The 24,054-nt window shown below is 39.9% G+C and overlaps 2 protein-coding genes across 3 annotated transcripts; both read left to right on the top strand.

Moving 5' to 3' along the window:
• The first annotated feature begins 3,411 nt into the window (after positions 1–3,411).
• Positions 3,412–8,704, top strand: LOC127753749 (uncharacterized). Its single transcript, XM_052279174.1, has 8 exons — positions 3,412–3,724; positions 3,922–4,043; positions 6,040–6,148; positions 6,263–6,318; positions 6,876–6,996; positions 7,151–7,209; positions 7,282–7,462; positions 8,166–8,704. Exons 1-8 carry the CDS (start codon positions 3,664–3,666, stop codon positions 8,273–8,275), a joined length of 819 nt encoding a protein of 272 aa, XP_052135134.1. The 5' UTR covers positions 3,412–3,663; the 3' UTR covers positions 8,276–8,704.
• Positions 8,705–9,117: 413 nt separating this feature from the next.
• On the top strand, positions 9,118–16,756 carry LOC127755640 (disease resistance protein RGA5-like). Of its 2 annotated transcripts, none has more exons than XM_052281330.1 (3): positions 9,118–9,229; positions 12,268–13,111; positions 14,699–16,756. In XM_052281330.1, exons 2-3 carry the CDS (start codon positions 12,273–12,275, stop codon positions 16,617–16,619), a joined length of 2,760 nt encoding a protein of 919 aa, XP_052137290.1. In that variant the 5' UTR covers positions 9,118–9,229; positions 12,268–12,272; the 3' UTR covers positions 16,620–16,756. The 2 variants fall into 2 exon arrangements, with proteins under 2 accessions (XP_052137290.1, XP_052137291.1); XM_052281331.1 differs by lacking the exon at positions 9,118–9,229 and adding an exon at positions 9,249–12,159.
• Positions 16,757–24,054: the final 7,298 nt, after the last annotated feature.

Below are 24,054 nucleotides of genomic sequence, written 5' to 3'. Positions count from 1 at the left end.
AGTATATCTGTATTGATACAGTAGGCCATCAATTTTTCTCGTATCTACTGGATTCGATCCAGGAAGTAATTGGCGTAATTATGCCATACATAGTCATCACTATAGGTAAATAAATTGCCATCCTGACTATTTGGTTCAACTTAAAAAAAAAACTTGTCATCCTGACTACGAAAAAGTATGGACACTGTACTTGTTATATATGAAGTTAAACATTTTAGATGTTTCATCGTTTGTCCTACAGCTTATAAACCGCACGCTCATGGCGGCACCGAGGAAGAGGAGGAAGAAGGTGGTCTGATGGCGGCGTATGGATGTCGGGTGCACGGGCCCTTCCCCAGTCACAGCGACATTGCTTCTCACACTGGTCACGATGTCTCGAGCCGTCGTCAAGACAGAGAGATGGGGAAAAAAAGAGGGAGAGATAAGGGTATGATTTTGATCAGCTTCATCAAAGAAACACATGAAAACATTGTTTAACTGAGAAAAGAAAATCAGAGAAATGGCATTGCAGCCTGTTGGTCCTTTCCGAGAGCGGCATTTTATCGAATCACAAATCTATATTTCCTGGGCTGCTTAATGGTGTGAATTTTTTTTTCAAAAAAGAATCTTTTAGAGGTTTCTTGAAAATTAAATAAATTTATTTTTTTTCAAGTTTATAATAGTTAGTATTTAATTAATCATACATTAATGACTCGCCTCGCTTTTGTGTTACTAAGCACTAACTGTTTAGAACGGTGCCTAATAAGTGGACATGACACATGACTGATGACTCCAACACTAAATTAGTACCCCATTTATCCTAAAATATAAGAGTTTTTAGGTGGATGAAACGTATAATAGTACTACGAATCTAGACAGGCTCTTTTTAGTACTATGATACGTCATATTCACCCAAAATCTTTTATATTTTAGAACGGAGGGGTAGTAATGAAAAGACTAAGTCAATGGCGTACTCAGCCACCGTTACACACTAGTGCACCATCTTTTTTAAAAATTGCACTGTAATATATTCCCGGCCTCTCATAAGGCACACAACCAATTAATTTTTATTGAAATAAATAAAAAAAAAGTGGTGGGACAAATCCCAGCTACAATTAAGAAATATTGAAGCTGACATGCTAAAAGAATCACATAGATTCTAATAATTAAATCGATATATGTTATACCACTCATAATGAAATAAAATACCCTGGCAACTGATTACAATAGTATAACATCATTATACATAATATCCTACTACTTCTGTGATAGCATCATATACCAATAATGAAGCCAGCCATATACTACCACATGTATACAGTGTGGCACCAAAGCAAAACATTCCATCCCTCTCATAAAGTCACAACAAACCCATAATTTAACTAATTAAAATCATGCCCCCATGGCCGACACACGCGAAGAAGAACATCCCTGGACCGTCTAAACATCTAGAGGCACCAAAATACGCACACACGTACGTACACCATACTCATATCCCCACCATATATAAAAGCTTCAGAACCGTTGGTTTCGTGAAATGAAAGCATGCATATGATTAAATTCGATCTAGTTTCTAGCGGTTTCTGGGCAGAAAGTACACTGGCATCCCAAATCAAGGCAAACGACGGTCGAAAGCTGCCAAGGAGCAGGTTTCAGAGGGCTATTGTTGGTGCATAGCGGGATGCATGTTTTGATATCGTCACAATACGCTGGGAAGATTATCGTTTTGCAGTCAGCAGCAGCTAAATTTCCATCATTTGTTGCCATCGCCAGATCTGTGAAAACATGATTGATCAGAATGAAATTAACCAGGGGTTGAGAAGGTAAAATTTGCTGTTAAATTAAACATCATGTATATGCGGAGGAAATTAATACATATGTGTGCAAATCTGCAGGTTTACCTGATGATGATAGCCAGGAGGAGAAGGCTGAAGATCATCATGTGACTAGTCCTCATTCCTTATTCTGAAAAATTCTGCAGTATATGTGAAGATCGATGGCTTTGTTGTTCTTCAGACTGTCTTACTTTGTGGTGATCTAATGGACTAGAATTTTTTTTTTAATAGAGGACATGGTACATTGTCATTTAGGAATCATATCAAAGCGCAAGATAGATATGGTAATGGATATGTGCGCATAAATGCTCATATATATCTCATTATTTGGAAGATAATAAATGCATATCCTCGTTCATAGAGAAATCCTATAATAATTGGCTTCTCCCCTGTTTATTAGGCTTCTAGATGTATTTCTAGATATTAAAACAATGAATGTCTATACTAATATACTCCCTCCATATTTTAATGCATGACACCGTTGACTTTTTTTTTATTAACGTTTAACCATTCGTCTTATTTAAAAGCTCGCCGTAGGCCTCCTAGTCGTATCGTCGGGACCCTCCCACTCCACCACCCCCAACACACGTCCACCATCACCCTCTCCATGCTGGTGCTCCGCAGCGCCCATGCCCGCGCCAGCTGGCCCCCCTCACCCCCCTCGGCGCGCCCCCACCGTGTCCAGCGGCAACATCATGTACACCGGCGTCCCCCTTCTGCCACCGTTGCCTGTGCCCGTGCCCGTGCACACCGCCGTGAAGCGCCATTGCTTCTTCAGGAGCAGCCAGTGATGCTACCTCCATCGCGTGCTCCACCGGCACTGCCCTGTCGAGCCTCAGCCTGCCGTGCGGCGTCCTGGCGCTCCCCGGCGCCAGTGGCGGCATGGGGACGACGCAGCCGCCGCCCTCCCCTTCTCCCGTGTCACCGCCGCCACGTCGCCACTGCCACATCGCCATCTGGCCATCGAACATCCTCTCTCCGGCGACCTCCTCCCCACCGCCGGTCAGCCTGCCTAGAGAGGAGTGAGAGAGAGAGGAGGAAGGGAACTCACGATGTGGCATCCTGACATGTGGGGCCCACGCAGGTCCCACACTAGCTCACCCGTCACGTCGGATAAAACCGGGGTCAAACCACCGAAGGAAGTATAGTGAACGGTTTTGTAAGTTAAGAGATGTCATATATCTCATTTTGCGGTTGGGGGACGATTTTGTAACTCGGGGCTGGTTTAGTTTGAGGCCTAAATTAGGCTTACCAATATTTGGCAATTTCAATAGTGTTTAGTGTCTATTTGGTTTGAAGCCAAATTTTGGCATGCCTAATAAAATAGGCTATTTCAATAGTGAACTTAGGCTATTTTGGCTTCAATCCAAACACAACTTTGCCTTACCAAAATTAGTCATGCCAAAACTTGCCAAAATTTAGCATTGACAAAATTTGGTAAAGCCTATTTAGGCCACAGACCAAACCAACCCTCGATGACAAGTTGAGGGACCTTCGGTGTACTTTTGTCTAAAAAAAAAGCCCGAATTTATTGGGCCGGGAAGGCAGTGAAAGCCCAGGGCTGAATGATCCCTGCAGAAAAAGCCTGCGAGGCCCCGTCGACCGCCGCCGCCGCAGCCGCCGCCGCCATTCCACGCTCGCCGCCCGGCGGCTGGGGCTCCGCCGCCATCGCTGGCTGGCTCCACCGGGTGCGCGCGCTTCCGGTCCACGCGCCAGTTGGGGATTGCCCCGTCGTGCTCTAGCTTAACCGCGATCCTGGCGCGGGGAAGGGTTGTAGGCTAGGAGGTTGCAAGGTCGTCTTCTTCCCCCTCTTGGCGGCGGCGGCCGGTGATTCGGGGGGAAAGGCAGGATGCTGGGGTTCTCCACCGGCCAGTTGGTCGTCATCCTCGGGGCGTGCTCCCTCATGATGAGTAAGGCTGCATCATTTAATCTTGTAGTGGTGTTGAATTTGGGTTTGATTTTAGCTGATTACTGAGGAAAGAAGAAGAGATTGATTGTTTGGAGAGAGAGAGAGCACTGGAGCTTGATTTTTTGATGGAAATGCACATGCTAGGAGGTTTATTTCTCTTTTTGTGCTCAATGCTATCTGTTTGTTTGCTGCTGTTAGAGCGTAGCGACATGATCAAGATCGCAAGGGTGGCGGGGAGGATGACGGGGAGGGCGGTCGGGCGCCTTATGTTGTTCCGCAGGCAGATGGATGAGATCCTGGAGCAGACTGCAGCAAAGCAGGTGCTGTGGTAACTCTCCCAACCTTAGAATCACCTCTAGACAACTGCAGGACCTGATTCTACACACATTTTTTTTCCTAATTGTTGCAATATGTAGTTGCTACGAATTTTTTTACATATGAATATAGGTTGTTCTTTGAAGTTTTTGACATGAGACTTTACCTTCATGAGTTTTGCTAATTCCACTTCTAGGATGTGTAGATGAGCATGTGAAAATATTAGTAATGTGCAGTTGTGCAGGTATACAAACACAAGTATCATGTTACTTTTGCAGTTTTTCTTTCTTCCTTAGATGTAGAAACATAAATATATCCATTCCAGAGTAATGTGCCTCAGGCTCAGTGTGCCTGTGCCATGTTTATGACATGCACTTAGCACTTCTGTTTTTAAATCTGCTTCTTTGGTCTCACCTTATTTAGGATCTAGTCTTGGTTCTAGAGATACCCAGCTAATTTATTTTGTTATCAGAGCGCATTTTAGAGTGAGGGGAAACCCTGCTTGATTTTTCATTATGTTAGCAGACCACATTAGCACTAAATGCATGAAGAACTTGGCCAAGTGGAATACTGCAGTGGACAATACTTTGTAAAAAAGAAGCATCACCATTTAAATAAGAGAATGCTGAGCACTAGAAAATTTAATTGTTGTTTATCAATGGTGTCGCATGGTATTCTTGTACCAATCATGACTTTTGGGCACTAACTCCTACAGCAGTGGAATTCTAGTGCTATGCTAAACTTGTTCGGCTCAGAGCTGTTGGTCTGTTATCTTTCCCATTTGACTAAGCAATGGCTGCCATTCTCTTCCTGTCCACCCTTCCACAAGGACTTATTTAACCGTCCATTTCTTCAGTGTGAGGAACTGAGGACTGCAGGGTGATAAGTGTTTGGAAGAACTTTGAATATCCACGTGGACTGTCAGATAGATTTCACCATCTCCTAGTCGCCAAAATTTGAGATGTTTTTTTCTAATAATAGTTGTATTTCCATTTTGCCAAGTTGTGTGAATGAGGGGGATATCACAAGTATTTGCATGGGGGAAGAAATAGCTTTTTCCAAAAAAAAAAAAGGTTTTGCACTTCCTCAAGGTCAAGGTCTACGTTATCTTAAGGTCTTTTAAAATATCTTTTGTTGCTTGAATTTCTTATCTAGGTTGGCTTGAATAAAAATGGCTGCGATTGGCATAAAAGGATGTCAAATTCTTTCCACCCTGTTCTTGATCTTCAATAGTAATTGTCTATTCACACACCATTTCTAGTGCTTGGTGCAAAATATGTGTGGCCAATAACTCAATATGGAAAGGGAGCTGCCCTGACTGAGTTCACATTTGTGAGGACTGGGGATTTGGACATACTGGCAGCCACTGCAGAAAGATATATCCTTGTCCACATTTTCTTTCCACGTGGATCTCAATAAACTATTCCCAAGCAACAAAGTCAAAATCTTACATTTTGCTATTCAGCTCTTTTTCTTTGTGCAGGATGTTGTGTTCTATATTTATTGGAAATTACCCTGGATGTGCGTTGTTTGTATGAAATCATTCTGGTTTCTTTATTGATGCTCAGCCTCTGAGATGGCTATCCAACAGTTTATGCACAAGTCCATCCAATAACTACATATTATACTAAGTGACCCACCTATTGAGCCATATTTGTTCATGTAACATCTGGACAAAAAGAGGATTTATTCATGACTCACAACATCGTATTTGGGATCAATTGAAACTCACTATTAGCTGTTAACACAACTGAGGCTGACTGCTTACGGAATATTTGCTACTTGCTAGCTACAGTCTCACACATTATATTATAACTGTTGCATGCATTTTTTTTGTAGACAAGGTCATTCATTTGTAATAACGATTAAAGTTTTCAATAATTCGAATGATACAGGACTGCTAACCTGTTAATAGCTCATGATATACAATTTGAGCTGAGAAACTGTATGGTACATCTCATTTTTACCATGTACAATTAAATTTGCCCCACTTTTATGCAGGTTAACAAGGAGCTTAAAGATGCTATGACACAGCTAGATTCAATTCGTTATGAAGTCCAGAACTTATCCAGGTTTACACCTGGACGGTTCATGAGGCAGCATAACCCTGGTAAATATGATTATTTTTTATCATGCTTCCATCCCATTTATTCTAATTGGTGTTTTGCTGCCAGTACTTTGTTTGAATTATTTGACTAATAGGACCTTTATTAACTCTTATCAGTAGGCGTGGATCATGAAGCAGAAAAAAATGATGCCATTGATGGCTCTGCGCTTAATGTATGGTAACATCCTGTTGTCTTTTGAATTAACAAGGGTAGTTGATTACCTTTTTTTCTTTAAATGTTTAAGATTTGAGTGTATCGAAGACATAACTGCCAACCTTTTCACAGCTCATTTCAGTTTATAAACTCTTCAATAGCATGTTGTGGTGCTAGTGTACACGAGGTAGTGCTCTGCTAGTGTCCTGCATACCATGGGTAACGGCTGGCTGCTTCAGTGAATTAGATTTTATATTTTTGACATGAATGGACTGTAAGATATTGTGGATATATTCCATGTTGATTCTTACTCCGAGACCTAAAACATACACAACAAGCATCCATAGGAAAGATAACTTATTTTTTTGCTCCAAAGTTGATTCACTTATTTCGTATATTTTTGCAAATTTGCCTGAGCATGGTGTTTCTCCTATATTGCTACTAGTCACAGTCACGTTAAAAGCAGTTTATTACTATATATCCACTAGTTATTTAACACAGTTTCATTCTGTATTATATTCTCCGTGTTGAAAAATCTTCTTGATAGAATTTAATCAAGTTACAATGACCACACAGCTAGAAGAACTTCGTCATCAAATCCGCAGTATGGTTCATGATGAAATTGAAAGCTTTTATAGAACAAATCCAGATAAGTTTTCCGGGAGGTTGGATAATGCTGACACCGTTAATAGATCTGGTAATGGTGATGCCTTTTCTTTACTTAATTATCACCTCTATTATTTTCTAATTTGGTTTTACGCTATACTTTATTTGAATTCGGTGACTGATCCTTGTTCGAGAAAAAAATCGGTGACTGATCACTAATGAGACCATTACTGATATATTTGTAGGCCCAGTTGAAGGTAGAGAAGCTGATGTAACTGTTATCCCCACAATGTTGGCATCAAAGGTACGAGAATATCATCTCTTCAATTTCAGTACAAGTGGTACCATACTAAACATTTCCTTTGTGCTTCTGTAGGACATGAAATTGGCAAACACAGGCTCTACAGATCTACACAGCAAAGCAACAATGTATTCAAGGTTAACTGAGTCCCCAGAAATGAGTGGCAGTTCTGGACATCAATTCAAAGAGAGTGATGGGTTATTAAATGTACTACCAATATCAGCTGAAAGTGCTGGATTACTTCCAAGCCGCTCAGGTACATAAACAATGATTTTTGTTCTAATTCTTCACTTTAGCATAACTCGGATGTTTGTACATTGTAATGCAGGGAGGTAGAGTGGCAGACAGCATTGCCATTTGTCCATTGTGGATCTTAATTGTGAACAATTCTTTTTCTTCCTAATGCAAACGCGCTATGAGCCACCTAAGAGCTTGTTCTGTTAATCCCCATGAGGAAGGGATTGGAGATAGAGGAGGATTAATTCCACACCTATTCCCCTCCAAATTCCCTTCAATCCCCTTGGGGGGATTAACAGAACAAGGCTTGAGGGAGGGATTAGCTGAACAAGGCCTAAATGAGCTGCTAGAATTTAACTTGTGTGAAATGTTCAAACGGACAAAAGAAACACCACACATATACATAGCATTCCGAGTAATGACCACAAACTGTGTTGTTCATCCCCCAGAATTAGAACTCATTTCTTATATATAATTCAAGCAGTTGGCATTATTGTATTAGTAATGAGAGAGATACGTATGACAACATGAAGTTCCATGTTTATATATGGGGAAGCTTTTGTCCTTTTTTGCTAAAGAAGTGATGTTCTCTGTTCACAAGAAATGCATGATTAAATTCTATTTTCATGGAGAGTTTTCTCTTGAAATTTCTCTATGTAATGGTTTTTTCTAAGTTAGCACCAACTTTCATAACAACTCCTGCCCCGTTTATATTCCGGCAGATAAACCACAAGGCTCAGACCTATTACTGGAGGCAACACTTGAAGCAGAGGTCGCAGAGCACGCAAAATCCTTCGCGCAGCAGCATCATGATGAACTGCACAAGGAATGATGCGATCTTTTGATAGGAACTGGTAGACATCTTGTACATTAAAAACTTCAAAAATTCTGACTACTACTGGAGTACTCTGATGCCCGTTGAGATGTAAGTGGACATAAAGGAATATGAGTTGTTGACCAGCGCAAAATTGGTGTCAACTTTCATATAGGATGATGATCTGCGATGGTGATACCAAGTAGTAGTAGTAGGTGGAAATCTTGTTGCTTATTTGATTGCAGCGGTATTATATTGTCCTTTAATTGTTAAGGGTTCCTTTGGCACAATAGTTTTAGAGGAATTTTGTAGGATTTAAATTGTACGGGAAACTGTCCTATTCTGTCGTTTGTACAAAGGATTGTGACATCAAGAATTCTATGAAATTCCTTTGGAATGGCCAAGAGATGGGAATGTTGGAAGAAATTTAATGAGGTTCAATCTCGTCGAAATTTTTCCTTATGTTTCTCTCTCTGCTTAGTTTCATGAGTTCTTTTTCATGGTCTTTTCAAATGGGTATTCTTATAAATTCTCTCTTTTTAAATCTTGCAATCGTTGTTATATACATCTGCGAGAAATTGTAGGATGAATCAACATCAGATTTCGATGCTGTTTCAACCCTGGTTTTCAAGAAATTACTGAAATAAATTGATGAAACCGGGGGACGTGATGCCACTATACACGGATACTTTTCTGCAATGTCACCGATCACAAATGCACGCACTGGTTGCTAATTGTCGGCCAGTTGCTATCAGTTTTTGGCAGTCTCAGCCGGCAGCATTGACCCAAGACTGCATTTTGATATTTCCTCCTTACTACGGTATATGTATGAATGTATATGTGGCTCTCTGACTCTCCATTGTTGCCCTGTTCCCTGACCTTCTCTCCTGCAGGTTTGCAGCTCTAGTTTCTGCTCGCCGTCGACCGGCCGTCTCGCCGTCCGGCCGCCGGCCACCGCAGAGTTATTCTAAGGTACGTTGGCTTCAGTTATTCCAAGGTACGTTGGCTTCAGATTCGGAACATGCGTTTTCCCGTTTTCAGCAGAAACTGAACGGTAATTTCATGTAAAGATTGCGTGTGAAATTCTTGCCACATCTCTTCCTGCATAGGGGTTCAAGAAAAATTGACACATAAAGTACTCCCTCTTTTTCTCATATTGGAAGTCGCCTTAATTTTTTTAAAGTTAAACTTCTTTTAAGTTTGATAAAATTAAAATAAAATAATATTTATAGCACTAAATTAATTTTATTAAATTTAACATTTGAATATATTTTGATAATTTTTTGTTTTATATTTAAAATATTAATATATTTTTTTATGAATTTGATCATATTTAAAGAAGTTTGATTTAAAGAAAAATTAAAACGACATAATGATGAAATGAAATAGAGGTAGTAATCAACACGCATGTTTGTTTACTGCCTTTTCACTAATTATATCCACACATCAAAAGCTTAATACTTTCTGTACAAAGTTAATTAAGATTTCCATGTCCTCTCGCATGCAGCTCATCGCTGCTCAGCTACTTGCCGCTAGCTTAGCTAACACATAATTTGCTACGAGCGTACGTGGCCGGCCGCTAATTTGCTCACCGTTTCGTCCAGCTCATATGGAAATCATCGCTAAGGCCCCGTTGTTACATATTTTAGCTTGATTTTTATTAGCACGTTTTTCAAACTGCTAAACGATACAAATCGTGTGAAAACTTTACATATATAGAAGTTATCCTAAACTATCAAATAAATATATTTTCTCAAGTTTATAATAATTAAAAGGGAAAATTGCAAAAATCACCCCAAATATCACTCTAAGTTTGAGTTGCTCTCCTATAAAAAGATTTGTTGTAAATCCCCACCTCCTAATTCACCTTGGTTTGATTTAGGCACCTTCTCTCTACACATACGTGATTCCTGGAGCATTTCGTGGCGAAATTAGCCAAATCCCGCTCAGATGATTTGTTAATAGGTTCCTTTTGCACTAGATTATGTGGCCTTAATTTCTGATTAAACTATACTGAAACCTGCTATTTTGGGTTATCTGACCAATTGAAACAGATGAAGTCATGCAGTTATAATCTGGCTATATGATTACTGCTTCATGTTTAAATGTTTCTATATGCTCATTATGTCCCTAAAAAAAGGATATGTTGTTCAGTATACATGATATCAGTTTGAAATATATAGCTAGTATATCATGAAAAACACAATGAAATGGCCATGGTAATGCCACGAAATGATCGTCTTATACAGAACAAACAATATAGGGATTGTTTGGTTACATGCCACAACTTGCCACGTCTAAAGTGAGTCATGCCACAGTTTCTTAGTCACTTGTTTGGTTGATGACTCAACTATGGCTAGCACACCTTTTCTCTATATGGCCCCACATGTGATACACTTGTATGTTTAGCTAACTTTGGCTAAATTGTGGCTAGCATTTTGCTAGCCACACATTTTGTGGTAGCCACATCTTACCTAATATGTGGTTTGGCAAACTTAGTAAGCAACCAAACATCCCCTAATCTCTTGCTCCCGCCAAGTGGGACTCGGTTGATTTCGCCACGAGATTCTTTAGGAATCACGCGCGTGTGGAGAGAAGGTGCCTAAATCAAACCAAGGTGAATTAGAAGGTGGGGATTTGCAACAAATCTTCTTATGGGGAGGCATCTCAAACTCAGAGTGACATTTGGGGGTGGTTTTTGCAATTTTCCCTAATTAAAACTTATTTATGAGAAAAACTACTGTACGGAATACCATCTGAACGGAATAGTTTAATGAAGTCTTCTATAACTTCCTCGATACGAATATAAGTCAATCTGATTTCATGCACAATTATACCTCTAGTGACACGTGGACATGAGCTGCTAACCAAAGTGTGGTGTAGACCTATAGCCCTTAGGAGTGCTCATGGGCACGTGACACGAGGAGGTATGTCACACTAGTATCTGAGTTGGTGACAATATAATATGATAAAGTTAAGCAAATCAATGTATTTATCTGTGCATGTTCACTCTGAGAAGACATGGGACTTTAATAATTTTTTTTATCATTTGTATCTTTGGAAATTGTGCTTTTCTCATTCGGGAACTGTATAGGATGGTATCCCATTTGGATGGAAATATGTATCAGGTCCTGATATCTTTTAGGTATCATGACTTGATACCTAACCGGTATCAGGTGATACTTCGCAAGTATTACCTGATACTTGGTAGAAATCACGTGATACCTGATTGGAATCATCCGATACCTGATAAGTATCACCGTTTGAACAGAAATATGTATCAGGTCCTGATACCAGTTTCTGACACCTAATAATTGTCATCATTTGGACAGAAATATGTATCAGGTCCTGATACCTAACCGGTATCAGGTGATACATCGCAAGTATTACTTGATACCTGGTAGAAATTGCGTGATACCTAGTTGGAATCATTTGATACTTGATAAATATCACTGTTTGGACATAAACATGTATCAGGTCCTGATATCTTTTAGGTATCATGTCCTGATACCTAACCAATATCAAGTGATAAGGTGATACCTTGCAAGTATTACCTGATACCTGGTAGAAATCGCGTGATATTAGATTGGAATCGTCTGATACCTGGTAAGTATCACCGGTGATATCTCGCAGGTATCATATGATACCTAGTAGAAATCATCTCATTCTAGTTAGTACTAGCAGAACAGTGTGGTATAAAATAGTTGATGATGCACTACATATGTATGTTCTGACCTACAAACTCAAGGAGAAGCACCAGATGCACGTGGAGACCAACCATTAATTCCTACGTGCAGATTTTTGTGAGAGGCATGCATATTAAAACGTCTGGCTAGCCGAGTCCATCTTTGATCCTTATCCATATCTTGCTCGGGGAGGTGGAGGTGTCATTTAATTATCCCGTGAGGACGGAATGCCGTGCACTAGTCTCCCTTCTTATTTATTCATGCGCTAATGATTTTCTCGTTTTACATGACCATACTTCTATCTCCATTTTCATTTTCATGAAGTCAAAATGGCGGAGATTGTGACTGGTGCGATCAGCACCCTACTGCCAAAGCTGGGCGAGGTGTTGAAGGAGGAGTACCAGCTACAGAGGAGTGTGAAGGGAGAGATCATGTTCCTAACGGCCGAGCTGGAGCGGATGCAGGTTGCCCTCCTAGAGGTCTCAGAGTCCGATACCGCCATTGATGGCGACGCATCCAGCGAGCTCATCAAGCTCTGGGCGAGGGACGTCAGGGAGCTCTCCTACGACGTCGAGGACACCATCGATAGCTTCATTGTGCATGTCGACAAGCCTCGCAACAGCTTCAGGGGATTCATCGACAGAAGCCTCAACCTGCTGACCAAGTTCAAGATTCGCCGCAAGATCGGCGGCGACATCAGAGACATCAAGAACCGTCTCAAGGAGGCGAGCGAGCGGCGTGATAGGTACAATCTTGATGGTGTTAGAGTAGCCAAACCTGTCGGCCAATCTGTCGATAGCCTTCGCCTGCAATTAGCTCTGTATAGAAATGTTTCTGACCTTGTTGGCACCGAGAAGAAGATCGAGGATCTAATCAGGAGGCTGATGGAGATGCATGATGATGTTGAGTCCAAGCGAAACTTGAAGGTTGTCTCCATCGTTGGTTTTGGAGGATTGGGCAAGACAACTCTTGCTAATCTAGTGTACCAGAGGCTTAAAGTAAAGTTCAGATGTGGGGCTTTTGTTTCCATATCTCGTAGTCCTAACATGGTGGGGATATTTAAGAACATGCTTCGTCAGCTCGACAAGAAGTATGAGAAAATTAATGGAGAAACATGGGAAGAAGTGCAGCTTATTGATGAACTAAGAAAATTCCTTCAAAACAAGAGGTATGTGCCTCTTCCTTTGTTAACAATACTCCCTCCATTCCAAATTGATCTACATATAGTTTTTCTGAGGTTATTCTTAAATGATCTACATATTTGTGTTCATTCATTAAGTCTATTCGTTATTTGTGCATTGAAGTAAATGGACATTGATGCATGCATCTATGCACATAAGTATTTATAACCCACATGCAATATCTTGATTTGCTATTGGCTAGAAAATAGTGGGGATGGTGCATGTATCGAGTTTGTTGCTAGAGTAAATATAGTATGAGAGAGTTATTAGCTTTTCTTAGTCTTGGTGTACCAATGAAATATGTAGATCAATTTGGAATGGAGGGAGTATGATTTTTCTACAGTCTACATGTACCCACAGTCGGTACATAGACTGAAAAGATAATATTGGTGATTCCTAACGCGCGCGTATGCGCCGTGCGCGCGAAGTCGTGCCCACACGGTGGATGGTTTAGGTAGACTTCGCGCGCACGCGGTGGATGGTTTAGGTAGCGTAGCTATGTTAGTTAAGAATAATAACAGTAATTAAGAAAATAATTTTTATTTTTTTAGATTTTTTTTACTAATGGATTGAAATGGATTGAAAAATTTTAAGTTACATTTGAAATTTTTTGACTTAAGATTTAAACTTTAAAGTCAAATTTTTAAATCTTTCAATTCAAACTTTGAAAATTTTCAATTTGCAAGAAAAAATTTGAAAACTTTCAACTCAGATTTGAAATCTTTCGACTCGAGATTTGAAAACTTTCAACTCGAGATTTAAAAACTTTCAAATCAGATTTAAAAACTTTCAAGTCAAAATTTGAAAACTTTCAACTCAAAACATGCTAAAGATTAAAAATAATAATTAGAAAAAAATGAGGGAAAAACAAAAATAAAGTCGGTAAAAAAAAGGAAAAAAAGGGCGTGGGGAGGAGACGCACGCCAAGTTGCTGGTGCTCGCGCACAAATTAGCAAATCTGGATTATATTACCTAAAATTTAATTGGGGTGCGTGTGTACACATTATTAGACTGTGCGTGTGTACACAATATTACCTAAAGATACGAGTAGGACACCTCACCTAGGACTTGACGAGATGGATATATACTCTGGATCCCTTAAAAAAAAGAAATGGATACTCTAGATTAGCGTGTACTCTCTTTCCAAAATAAGTTAATTTTTCATTAATTCCACACACATATGAATACAAACCCAAAAAAATTAAGATACCCCTACTTTATTAAATCTCAATGTAACATTTCTTTATTTACTCCTAATGCATTCGTAGACTACTTTCACAAACTCCAATATAATAACTGCTGAAAAATGATATTATTGAGATAAATAGGAGAAGCCAAAAATGAAATTATTATGAGGCGGAGGGAGTACTAGTGCAGAGGGGATGGGAATATCCTATCTAAAATAGAGGGCCCAGATCAATTGTCACAGTATCCGAATGCAGAATATTTTTTCTAGAGTATTTCAGGCCTGTTAGGTGATTTTTTTACTGTAGCAGACACAGGCAAAGTACTTCATGCAAAGGAGCCGTGTGCAGGGCTTTACTAATGTATGATCATTTGATATTCCCTCATAGGTACATCATTGTTATTGATGATATATGGAGCAATTCTGTGTGGAATACAATTAAAATTGCATTGGTTGATAATCAACTTGGAAGCAGAATAATTACAACAACTCGAGCTATAGATGTTGCCGAACAAATTGGCGGTGCTTATCAACTTGAGCCCCTTTCACCTGATGACTCAAGAAAGTTATTCAACCAAATTATATTTCACTCAAAAGACAAATGTCCTCCTTATCATTTGTCCAAAGTATCTCAGAAAATTTTAAAGAAGTGCGGCGGTATACCATTAGCTATCATTACAATAGCTAGTATGTTGGCAAGTAAAAAAGGCAATAAACATGAGCATTGGTATAAGGTATACCATTCCATGGGTTCTGGGCTTGAGGATAGTCCTGATTTAAGGAACATGAGAAGAATATTATCAATCAGTTACTATGACCTGCCTCCACATCTGAAGACTTGTTTATTGTATTTAAGTTGCTATCCGGAAGATTATCTGTTTACTAGGGAAACTTTGATATGGAAATGGGTAGGCGAAGGTTTCATCGAGAGTAAACAGGGGAGTAGTTTTCTTGAAGTAGGAAGGGACTACTTTGATGAGCTCATGAACAAGGGTATGATCCAACCAGCTGGTGATAGTGTTAACAAGTACCCAGAGTGTTACCTTATACATGATATGGTGCTTGATCTCATCACTTCCCTTTCAAACGAGGAGCAATTCCTAACGAGATTAGATGGACACCAGTCGTTGTCTCTACCAAAGAGGATTCGCCGACTATCACTCCAAACATACAAAGAAGAAGACATAAACCAACTGGCTATGATAAGCATGCGCCATCTAAGGTCAATGACTGTGTCTGAGCAAGGTTTTGGACTATTGCCAACTCTACCAAGCTTATGCCCATTCTTACGTGTACTGGATTTGAGTGATTGTCACAAAGTCGAGAATCAACATTGTAAGGATATCTGCAAGTCGTTTCACCTGAGGTATTTGCGGCTATCTGGTAAGCGTATAACCGAGCTCCCAAAAGAGATTGCAAATCTACAGTTTTTGCTGGTACTGGACATATCTTTCACTGGAATCGAAGAGCTACCACCAAACTTTATTCAACTAAAACAGCTAGTGTACCTACATTTCCCCAATATGATGAGATTACCGGATGGCATTGGGAGCATAAACAAGCTACAGGAAATTCCGAATTCTATCACTGTTCACTCTCCATCCATGTTGCACGATCTGGGTTGTCTTTCTAAGCTAAGGCGCTTAACAATTTACTTGGATAAATGGGATGAGAGCTATGAGAAACCTTTCATCCAGTGCCTATCCAACCTAGTAAGCCTTGAATTCCTAGAAGTAGATGGAACACTAGGTTCCACATGTGGCTGTTTATCGCCGGGGCCTCAAAGGCTTCAATCCATCGACATGTCGTTCTGCAATTTAACCGCTTTTCCAAGATGGATGTCCTCACTCTGCTCCCTATCCTCCCTGCATCTCATATTATTAACACTTGGAGAAGACGAACTGCGAGTTCTTGGGAGCATACCATATCTCAATGATCTCTACATATCGGTTAACAAAGCCACACGCGACAGAAACAAAAGGTTGGTTATTGGCAAAGGCTATCCATTCCTGTGCCTAACACAGTTCAGTATTGCGAGCAGAAGCATGGATGTGGGATTTGCGCAAGGAGCCGTGCAGAAGGTCAGGGATCTGAGTTTATACTTTGAAGTAAGTGAGACAATGGATCAGTTTGGAGACTTCGACTTCGGTCTGGAGAACCTCTCTTCGCTTGAGCATGTCGATGTTTGGATGCGGTGTTTTGGTTCCAAGCCAGGGGAGGCGGATGACGCAGAGATGGCAATTAACAGATCGCTCCAATTAAACCCAAATAACCCCACAGTGGAGAAGGTTTTTAACTATCTATGTTAATCCACACTTCATTAATTCAAGCAAATTCGTTTACTGCCTTGTAATAATAAGTAGCCAGCTTGGTTGGTCTTCCGCTTTTTTTTTCCTTGAAAAATATCTTATGTTGAAACTACCTATCTAACTATTTTCCTGTACAAGGAGCTCTTTGGTCACGTCTGCAAAAATCATCCTCTCATTTTCACGTGCGGACCCTTAAGAGACCCGCACGCGAAAATTGATTTTCGCAGGTGGGACTCTTAACAGTTCACACACAAAAATAAGCCTATTTTTACAGGCAGACCTCTTAAGGGGCCGCACACGAAAAACGACTTTCGCATACGGGCCACTTAAAGACTCGCATACAAGTCTATCCTTCCTCCTTTTTTCCCTCCTCAACACTTCAAAATTTCATCCTTATCCACTCATCCTCATCATTATCCTCTCCTCTCACCTCTCCCTCATTCTCACACTCTGCCCCCTCTCTCACTGTCCTCTCGCGGTAGGGTGTGGGCGGTGCGATCAACGACGGGCAGCGGGCGAAGGCAGCGGCTCCCTTGCCCTCCCCGCAAAGGTCCAGCGGCGGCCTCGAGAGAGATGACGACGAGGGGGCGGTGGGCATGGCCGGCGGCACCGAGTGGCTCGGTGGCGGGTGGATCCGCCTCGGCCGGCCTCATGATGGGCGGCGGGCGAAGGCGGCGGCTCCCTCGCCCTCCCCCGCGAAGCTCCGGCGGCGGCCTCGAGCAACGACGACGACGAGGGGGCGGTGGGCAGCGCGGTCGACGGCGAGCAACTGCGGGCATGGTCGACGGCGAAGGCGGCGACTCCCTCGGCCTCGCCCGCGAAGTTCCGGCAGCGGCCTCGAGCGACAATGACGACGAGGGGCGGCGCCGCCGGCCCCGCGCGCAGGCCTGCCGGATCCACACCGCCCCCACTGCCGACGACGAGGAGGCGGCGGCGGCTGGGAAGTTGCCGCCGGATTCTAGGGTTTTTATTTTTTGGATTTTTTATTTTTTTCGTGCAGGCGACGTAAGCACCAGCACATAAAAATCAGATTTTTCGCAGACCTCTTGGTGCAGACGGGCTGGGCTTCCGCACGTGAATATATATAGGTTTAGGCCCACACAAGAAAACCGTTTTTTACTAGTGTATCTATCTATCTACGTCTATACTAATTAGACACTTTGTACTAGCTCCACGTTACCCACTTTGTACTAGCTCCACGTTACCCAGAAAAATCCAAGAAGGCAGATCATTTTATTCTATCTCCAATACTTATCTCCAGCACGTAACAATAGAGAGAAACAGATAGAGTTGTCTCCTGCGGTGACGAATGACGGAAGATGGTCGATCTGGACTCTGGCAGGAGGCATTAGTGCAAGCGAAAATTCTTTGAATTCATTTTTTTTCCTCGATCCAGATTAGTTTCACATGCAAACAATATCAATATGGACCTTTTGGGCTGAGATTTGCCATATCGTCTGAACCTATAAATTTGATAGGTCATGAATCATGATGTTGGTCGTCAAATAAAATAGATCGCTTGCACATCCGTTGCCGCGCCTGAATCGATCCTGATCTATCGTCACAATCCTCCACCATCGCATCTGCAATCTACGCAACACGCAGGTACCCATCAATTTTGCATGGACCCGTCAATCCTGCATGTTGTGTGTCATCTATTTTCCCTACCCTACTGAATTGAGTTGATTCATCTAAAGAAATGAGAGACCACTAACTCTATCTGCTAAACGAGACGCTGATTAGGGATTGAACTTGACAAAGCAACTAGGTTTGCCCTTCATCTCGATCAGTGCCTGAATTATTCTTTGAAAAAAAAAAAGAAGATTTGGAGAAAGAGACGGCACTCCAAATATTTTTTTAAAAAGAAATTATGAGCGTGTGAGAAATTGAACACATAACCTTGGAGTTGAAATTTGAAACCACACACCCTTATCACTGCACTATCAAATATATCTCTGAATTATTCTTTAAGTGCATGGGATGAATATTTTTATCATCGATCAGTCAGACATGATTCTCAAGGCATCATCTAATGGTTGCATGCATACTGGCTAAGGTTGTGTTTAGTTCCACGCTAAAATTGAAAGTTTGAAAAAATTGGAACGATGTGTGACGGAAAAGTTGAAAGTTTGTGTGTGTAGAAAAGTTCGATATGACGGAAAAGTTGAAAGTTTAAATAAAAAAAGTTAGAATCTAAACTGGGCCTCTAAGACAAGGAGACATGTACGCAGTGACAATCAATGCTCAATCATTAATGATTGGACACAGAAAAGCTACTACCTCCGTCCCAAAATAAGTGCAGCCATGGACATCCGTGCCCAACGTTTGACCGTCCGTCTTATTTAAAAAATTTATGAAAAAGTTGAAAATATTTAGTCACACATAAAGTACTAGTCATGTTTTATCATCTAATAGCAATAAAAATACTAATCATAAAAAAATTTCAAATAAGACAAACGGTCAAACATTGAATGTGAATAGTCCAAAACTGCACTTATTTTGAGACGGAGGGAGTAGCTTTCTTTCCGATCAAGGTTGCTATAGCTGATACAGTGATATCACCTTCATTTTAGTACTCCCTCTATTTTTCCTTGGTCGTTGAAGCTTTATGCGGAAAAGGATATTAACTATTCCCTCTGTTTTCTTAATTGTTGACACTATTAGTTTTTGATATGATGTTTAACAATTCTTTCTATAGAAAATATAAAAATCTCATTTATTTTGCTGAGACATGTTTTATGACTAAATTTCGTAGAAAACATATAGGCTGACTCCAAACACTTACAACTTAGCACATTAATTTACACTATTTTTTAACAAAATGAATAGTAAAATTTTATTCCAAAATTTAACAACATCATCTATTAAAAATAGAAGTAACACAGACAGAGACTCATCTGTGGTTGATCACCTCAACTGTAATCTACACAGGTATATATCGCCGAACTTGCATCTTCTATTCAACACATTCTCAGATGTATTATGTCAAACATGCATGTTCTATGTGCCTAATTCAATACATCCATGATTTTTTTATTTTGATTGAAATAATAAATTATGCTTCTATAATCTTATACCTATTGGATATCTGTTTTGTCATAACTCATAAGTGCATTGTCAAAACAATCAGGTCAATTAACATCCTAAATCCCATTCTCACTATAAACAAAGAATTAATATAAAATTTTATAAATAAAAACTAACAACTAATAACTAATTTCCAGATGTGCTGTCCATATTATCCATATGCATATTGTATACAGTCCACAGCATATTGTTGATATTCATGCCATTGGATTTTTGTAAGTATTATTGCACTAAGAATTCGTGTTAAACATAACATGCCATAGGCGTTACCGATGACTATTTATGATTTATTGTTTTTTTTCCTAAAACTCAGAATTAATAGATATAGAGTTGTATCTATTTGGACTTTTATCAATTTAATTTCTAATTCCAAACTGTAAAATTGTAACTGACATGTATGGAGTCATTTTTTTACCTAAGCCCTATAATTCATAAATAATTTTCAATTCTTGGATTCTCAATTTAGGTCCCTATTAATTTAATTATAAAATTAATAATTCGAAAGTTGTAAATGACATGAAATCTTTATAAGTAACCTACATAATAATAATAATAATAATAATAATAATAATAATAATAATAATAATAAACAACCATGCAATGCACAAGTTAGTGACTAGTAGTTTTAATTTGGCGAAGAGGTACTAACACCAGTGAACATGTTGGGCGGGGTGCGCCGGAGTTCTTGCAAGTCGTAGGTGAGCAAGTCAGCATACTCAGCAATACGCAGAACTAGACACTCTTGCTGGAGCTAGGTAGTGGCCAAGGCGATGGATGGTGAGCAGGAGTTTGTAGACTATCCCCGACGAGTAGGGACGAATCCAAAATAAAAATTATCTGGTGTTCCATATATATCGCACTATGTAGTATATCACAACCAAATATGTACAATACACAGAATAAAAAAAAATCAGCGTTTTATTTAACGGTAATCAATGTTACACTACAACAGAATACCTAATAGGTACCGGTTCATAGATGGAGAAGGCCGACGCAGAGCGTGAGGTGGCGGTCGGCAGCCAGATTCGACAACGGCGGCTCAAGAATCGGCGACGACCTCTCCTCTCATCTCCGTTGCCTTCTCTCCATCATGCGATGGAGCCGGTGGTGGAGAAGGCCAATGGGGGCGATGGTGGCGGCGGTGGCCGGGATTCTTTTGGGATATTTTTTATTTGTTGAAAATTATAGGTACGGGTTGTGGGGTAAGAACTGACACCTATAGCCTCTATAGGTGCTGGTTCTAAAACCGTAACTATGTGTTTGGGTATTGGTGCCGTCAAATTGGTTCCAACTGAAAAACCAGCACCTGTGACCAGTTCCCAACCGTTACCAATAGAGGTATTTGTATGTTTTTGGCGAAATATAAGTTTGAACTACAATAACCCATAAAAATACTAATGAGCTGGTACTGGTAACGAGCCAACCACGGTATGCTGATGAGCTAGAGCTGAGCCGAACCGAGCCAAGCCAAGCTGTCTCGATATCCACCCCTACTTGCACCTTTAGGGCGGGGTGCCGCCAAGCTCTGCTAGCTAGCCATCCTGGGGGTTAAGATGTCTGCAGAAAAAGTGGTCACCATAGAAAAAGAACCATCGCCCTTGTCCTTTGTTTCAATCCGTTTGGCATATTTTACAAGTGATAATAATTGTTGGAGTTCCAAGAGATGTTCTTCTTTAGGACTGACATATATGTGAACGGTGATTTTTGCCTTCACGAACTCTATAGACAGCAAGTACGTATACTCCCTTCACGATTTTGGCATGGCATTTTGAACATTAATCTTATTCAAAAGTTCACTATGAATATATAAAAATATAAGTAATGCATGTACCGTTGATGATAAAATGAGTCACACCAAATAAATTATACTTGCAAAGTATTTTTTTAATGAGTAAACTGTATGGTTAGTCCCTAAACTTAGTCATTCGAATCATGTAGGTCCCATACTTTAATACTTGCTAAAGAAGTTTGTCATTCCAGTTCTAAACATCCATGACCCCTTCAGAATCCTACGGACGTTGACGTGGTATCACCACTAACTCTACACCGAGTCGTGCGAAAGAAGATGAGAAAATAAAAAGAATAAAAGAGAAGGAAAAAGAAAAGAAAGTGGAGAAAAAATGGCTAAAGAAATTTTGTGAGGGTGTTGGTGTAGACATGGGGCGATCAATGCATGTTCACTTTGTTACTATTTTTAATCCTATCAAATTTTAATAAAGTAACGAACTAAGCATAGTCTTATCATTATCAATCTACTAAAAGTTGATAACTCTAGAAGTTTTCTGTGACAATAACACGCTCCAACACAAACCTAATTAGCCAACGCTATCAAAATTTCGCAACACCAAAATTTGTTAAATTTTGATAAAGTTGAAAATGGCAAGAGAGTAAAGCAAGAGAGTGAACAAACTCTTAATGACTGACCATGCATTTTGAGAATATGATTTTTTTTAATTAAATTGAAGCCTCTGTACCGCCGATGGTGGACGGACGTCACGCCAGTGGCCATGTCCGTCTGACTTAAAGTCAGAGAAGCTCGGTTCGGGATGGACATGGTAGTGCGCTCGAGGTCGTGTTGGTCCAGCGTCTCATGTAGTCATGTCCGCTAAAGATGGCCAGCGGCGAGATGGTCCGTAGCTTCCGACCTTTTCACTGACGTGACGTAGTTGGAGAGATCGAAAGATCGAGCTAAGGTGTTTGCATCGCATTGCAGATGAAGAACAGTGATAGGAACAGGGAAATAAACATAGGCCGTGTTTAGTTTTAAATTTTTTCTACAAATTTTCAACTTTTCCATCACATCAAAACTTTTCTACACATATAAACTTTTAATTTTTCCATCACATCGTTCCAATTTCAACCAAAACTTTTAATTTTAATGTAAAATAAACACACCCATCCTGAAGTTTGCAAGCTCGGTTTCTTGTTTTTCAGTTGGGATGTCCAACTTCACGTGAAAGAACCCAAAAAAGAAAAGAAAAGCCAGGCGCGTTGATGAGGATCGTAATAGCCATCGACAGGTTAGAATTACTAGTAAATTAAACCTCAGATTTCGAGCAGAGCTGGCTGGTCTGTCTGAACTATGAAGACTTGACTGGATGGAGTCTTATTTTGTATTGCGTCAGACAGCAAATGTAGCAAGAACTGAACTCACATTCATCATTCATGCATGTGACGCGCCAATACATAATTTTTTTTTCGAATAAGAGCCAATACATAAAATTTGATATTATTGGTTCTGTCCATCGAGGAAAAAAAAAAAGTACTATTGGTGTATAGTGGCCTTTCATTTGCCGATGGGGGCGCCGCGCTTTCACGCAAGCATATGGCAGGTAAGTACTGGCCTAGTGCCACACTGCCACTTATCTTAATTACCCCCATAATAAAGGGTAACGGTAGCCAGTTTAAGAGCAATCCCAGTAGAAAAGTAATAAAGGGGGTGTGATCTTCCTGATGCGTGGAGATTATCGGCGGAGAGGAGTGAGATCTTAAGTGGTTAATTAACTGTTCGATTCATTGATCGACATGATGCATTGGGAACTGTAATCTACATATGACATGGCATGGATAGACGTACACTACTATATATATATGGTCTTGCATTAGGGATGCCCTAAATTAGGAGTATCACAATTAACTTCGCTCACATGGATATATGCAAATAACCAATAAGAAGATCATCGGGTTCTAGGATCTTCTTAATTAGTAGTCTCTCCGTTTTTGGTTATGGGATGTTTTGACTTTGGTTAAAGTCAAACTGCTTCAAGTTTGATTAAGTTTATAGACAAATATAATAATATTTATATTACCAAATTAGTTTTATTAAGTTAATATTTAAATATATTTTTATAATAAATTTATCTTGGGTCAAAAATATTACTACTTTTTTCTATAAACATGATCAAACTTGAGTAGTTTAACTTTGACTAAAGTCAAAACATCTTATAACTTAAAACGGAGGGGGTACTTACGGCTACGCTGCCAATGATTTCTATACAAATTTGAGCATCTCCAACAGACTACCAATAATACTATCCCTTTAAGTTATTTTAGGGGAGCCAATATATACTTTAGCAGACTACTCCCTCCATACCATAATATAAGACGTCCACGTGTTGTAAGATTCAACCAAAAAATATTTGATCAATATTTAGTATAGCATGAATTAATTTTTATTTGTTAAAAATTATATCTTTTGATTGATATTTGAATTTACTTTTCATGTGGTTATAATTTTGTTACTACAAATCTTATTGTAGATGAAAATTTTTAAGACAAACTAGCTAAATACCTGTGGTTAGCTACGATAAAAATGAATTACTATGTGCTAACATTGTTTGGAACAAGT

The sequence above is a fragment of the Oryza glaberrima genome, chromosome 11 (genome assembly GCF_000147395.1).
Source record: "Oryza glaberrima chromosome 11, OglaRS2, whole genome shotgun sequence".
NCBI lineage: Eukaryota > Viridiplantae > Streptophyta > Magnoliopsida > Poales > Poaceae > Oryza > Oryza glaberrima.
The sequence above is the reverse complement of the archived record's forward strand: the minus strand, read 5'-3'. Positions and strand labels throughout refer to the sequence as shown.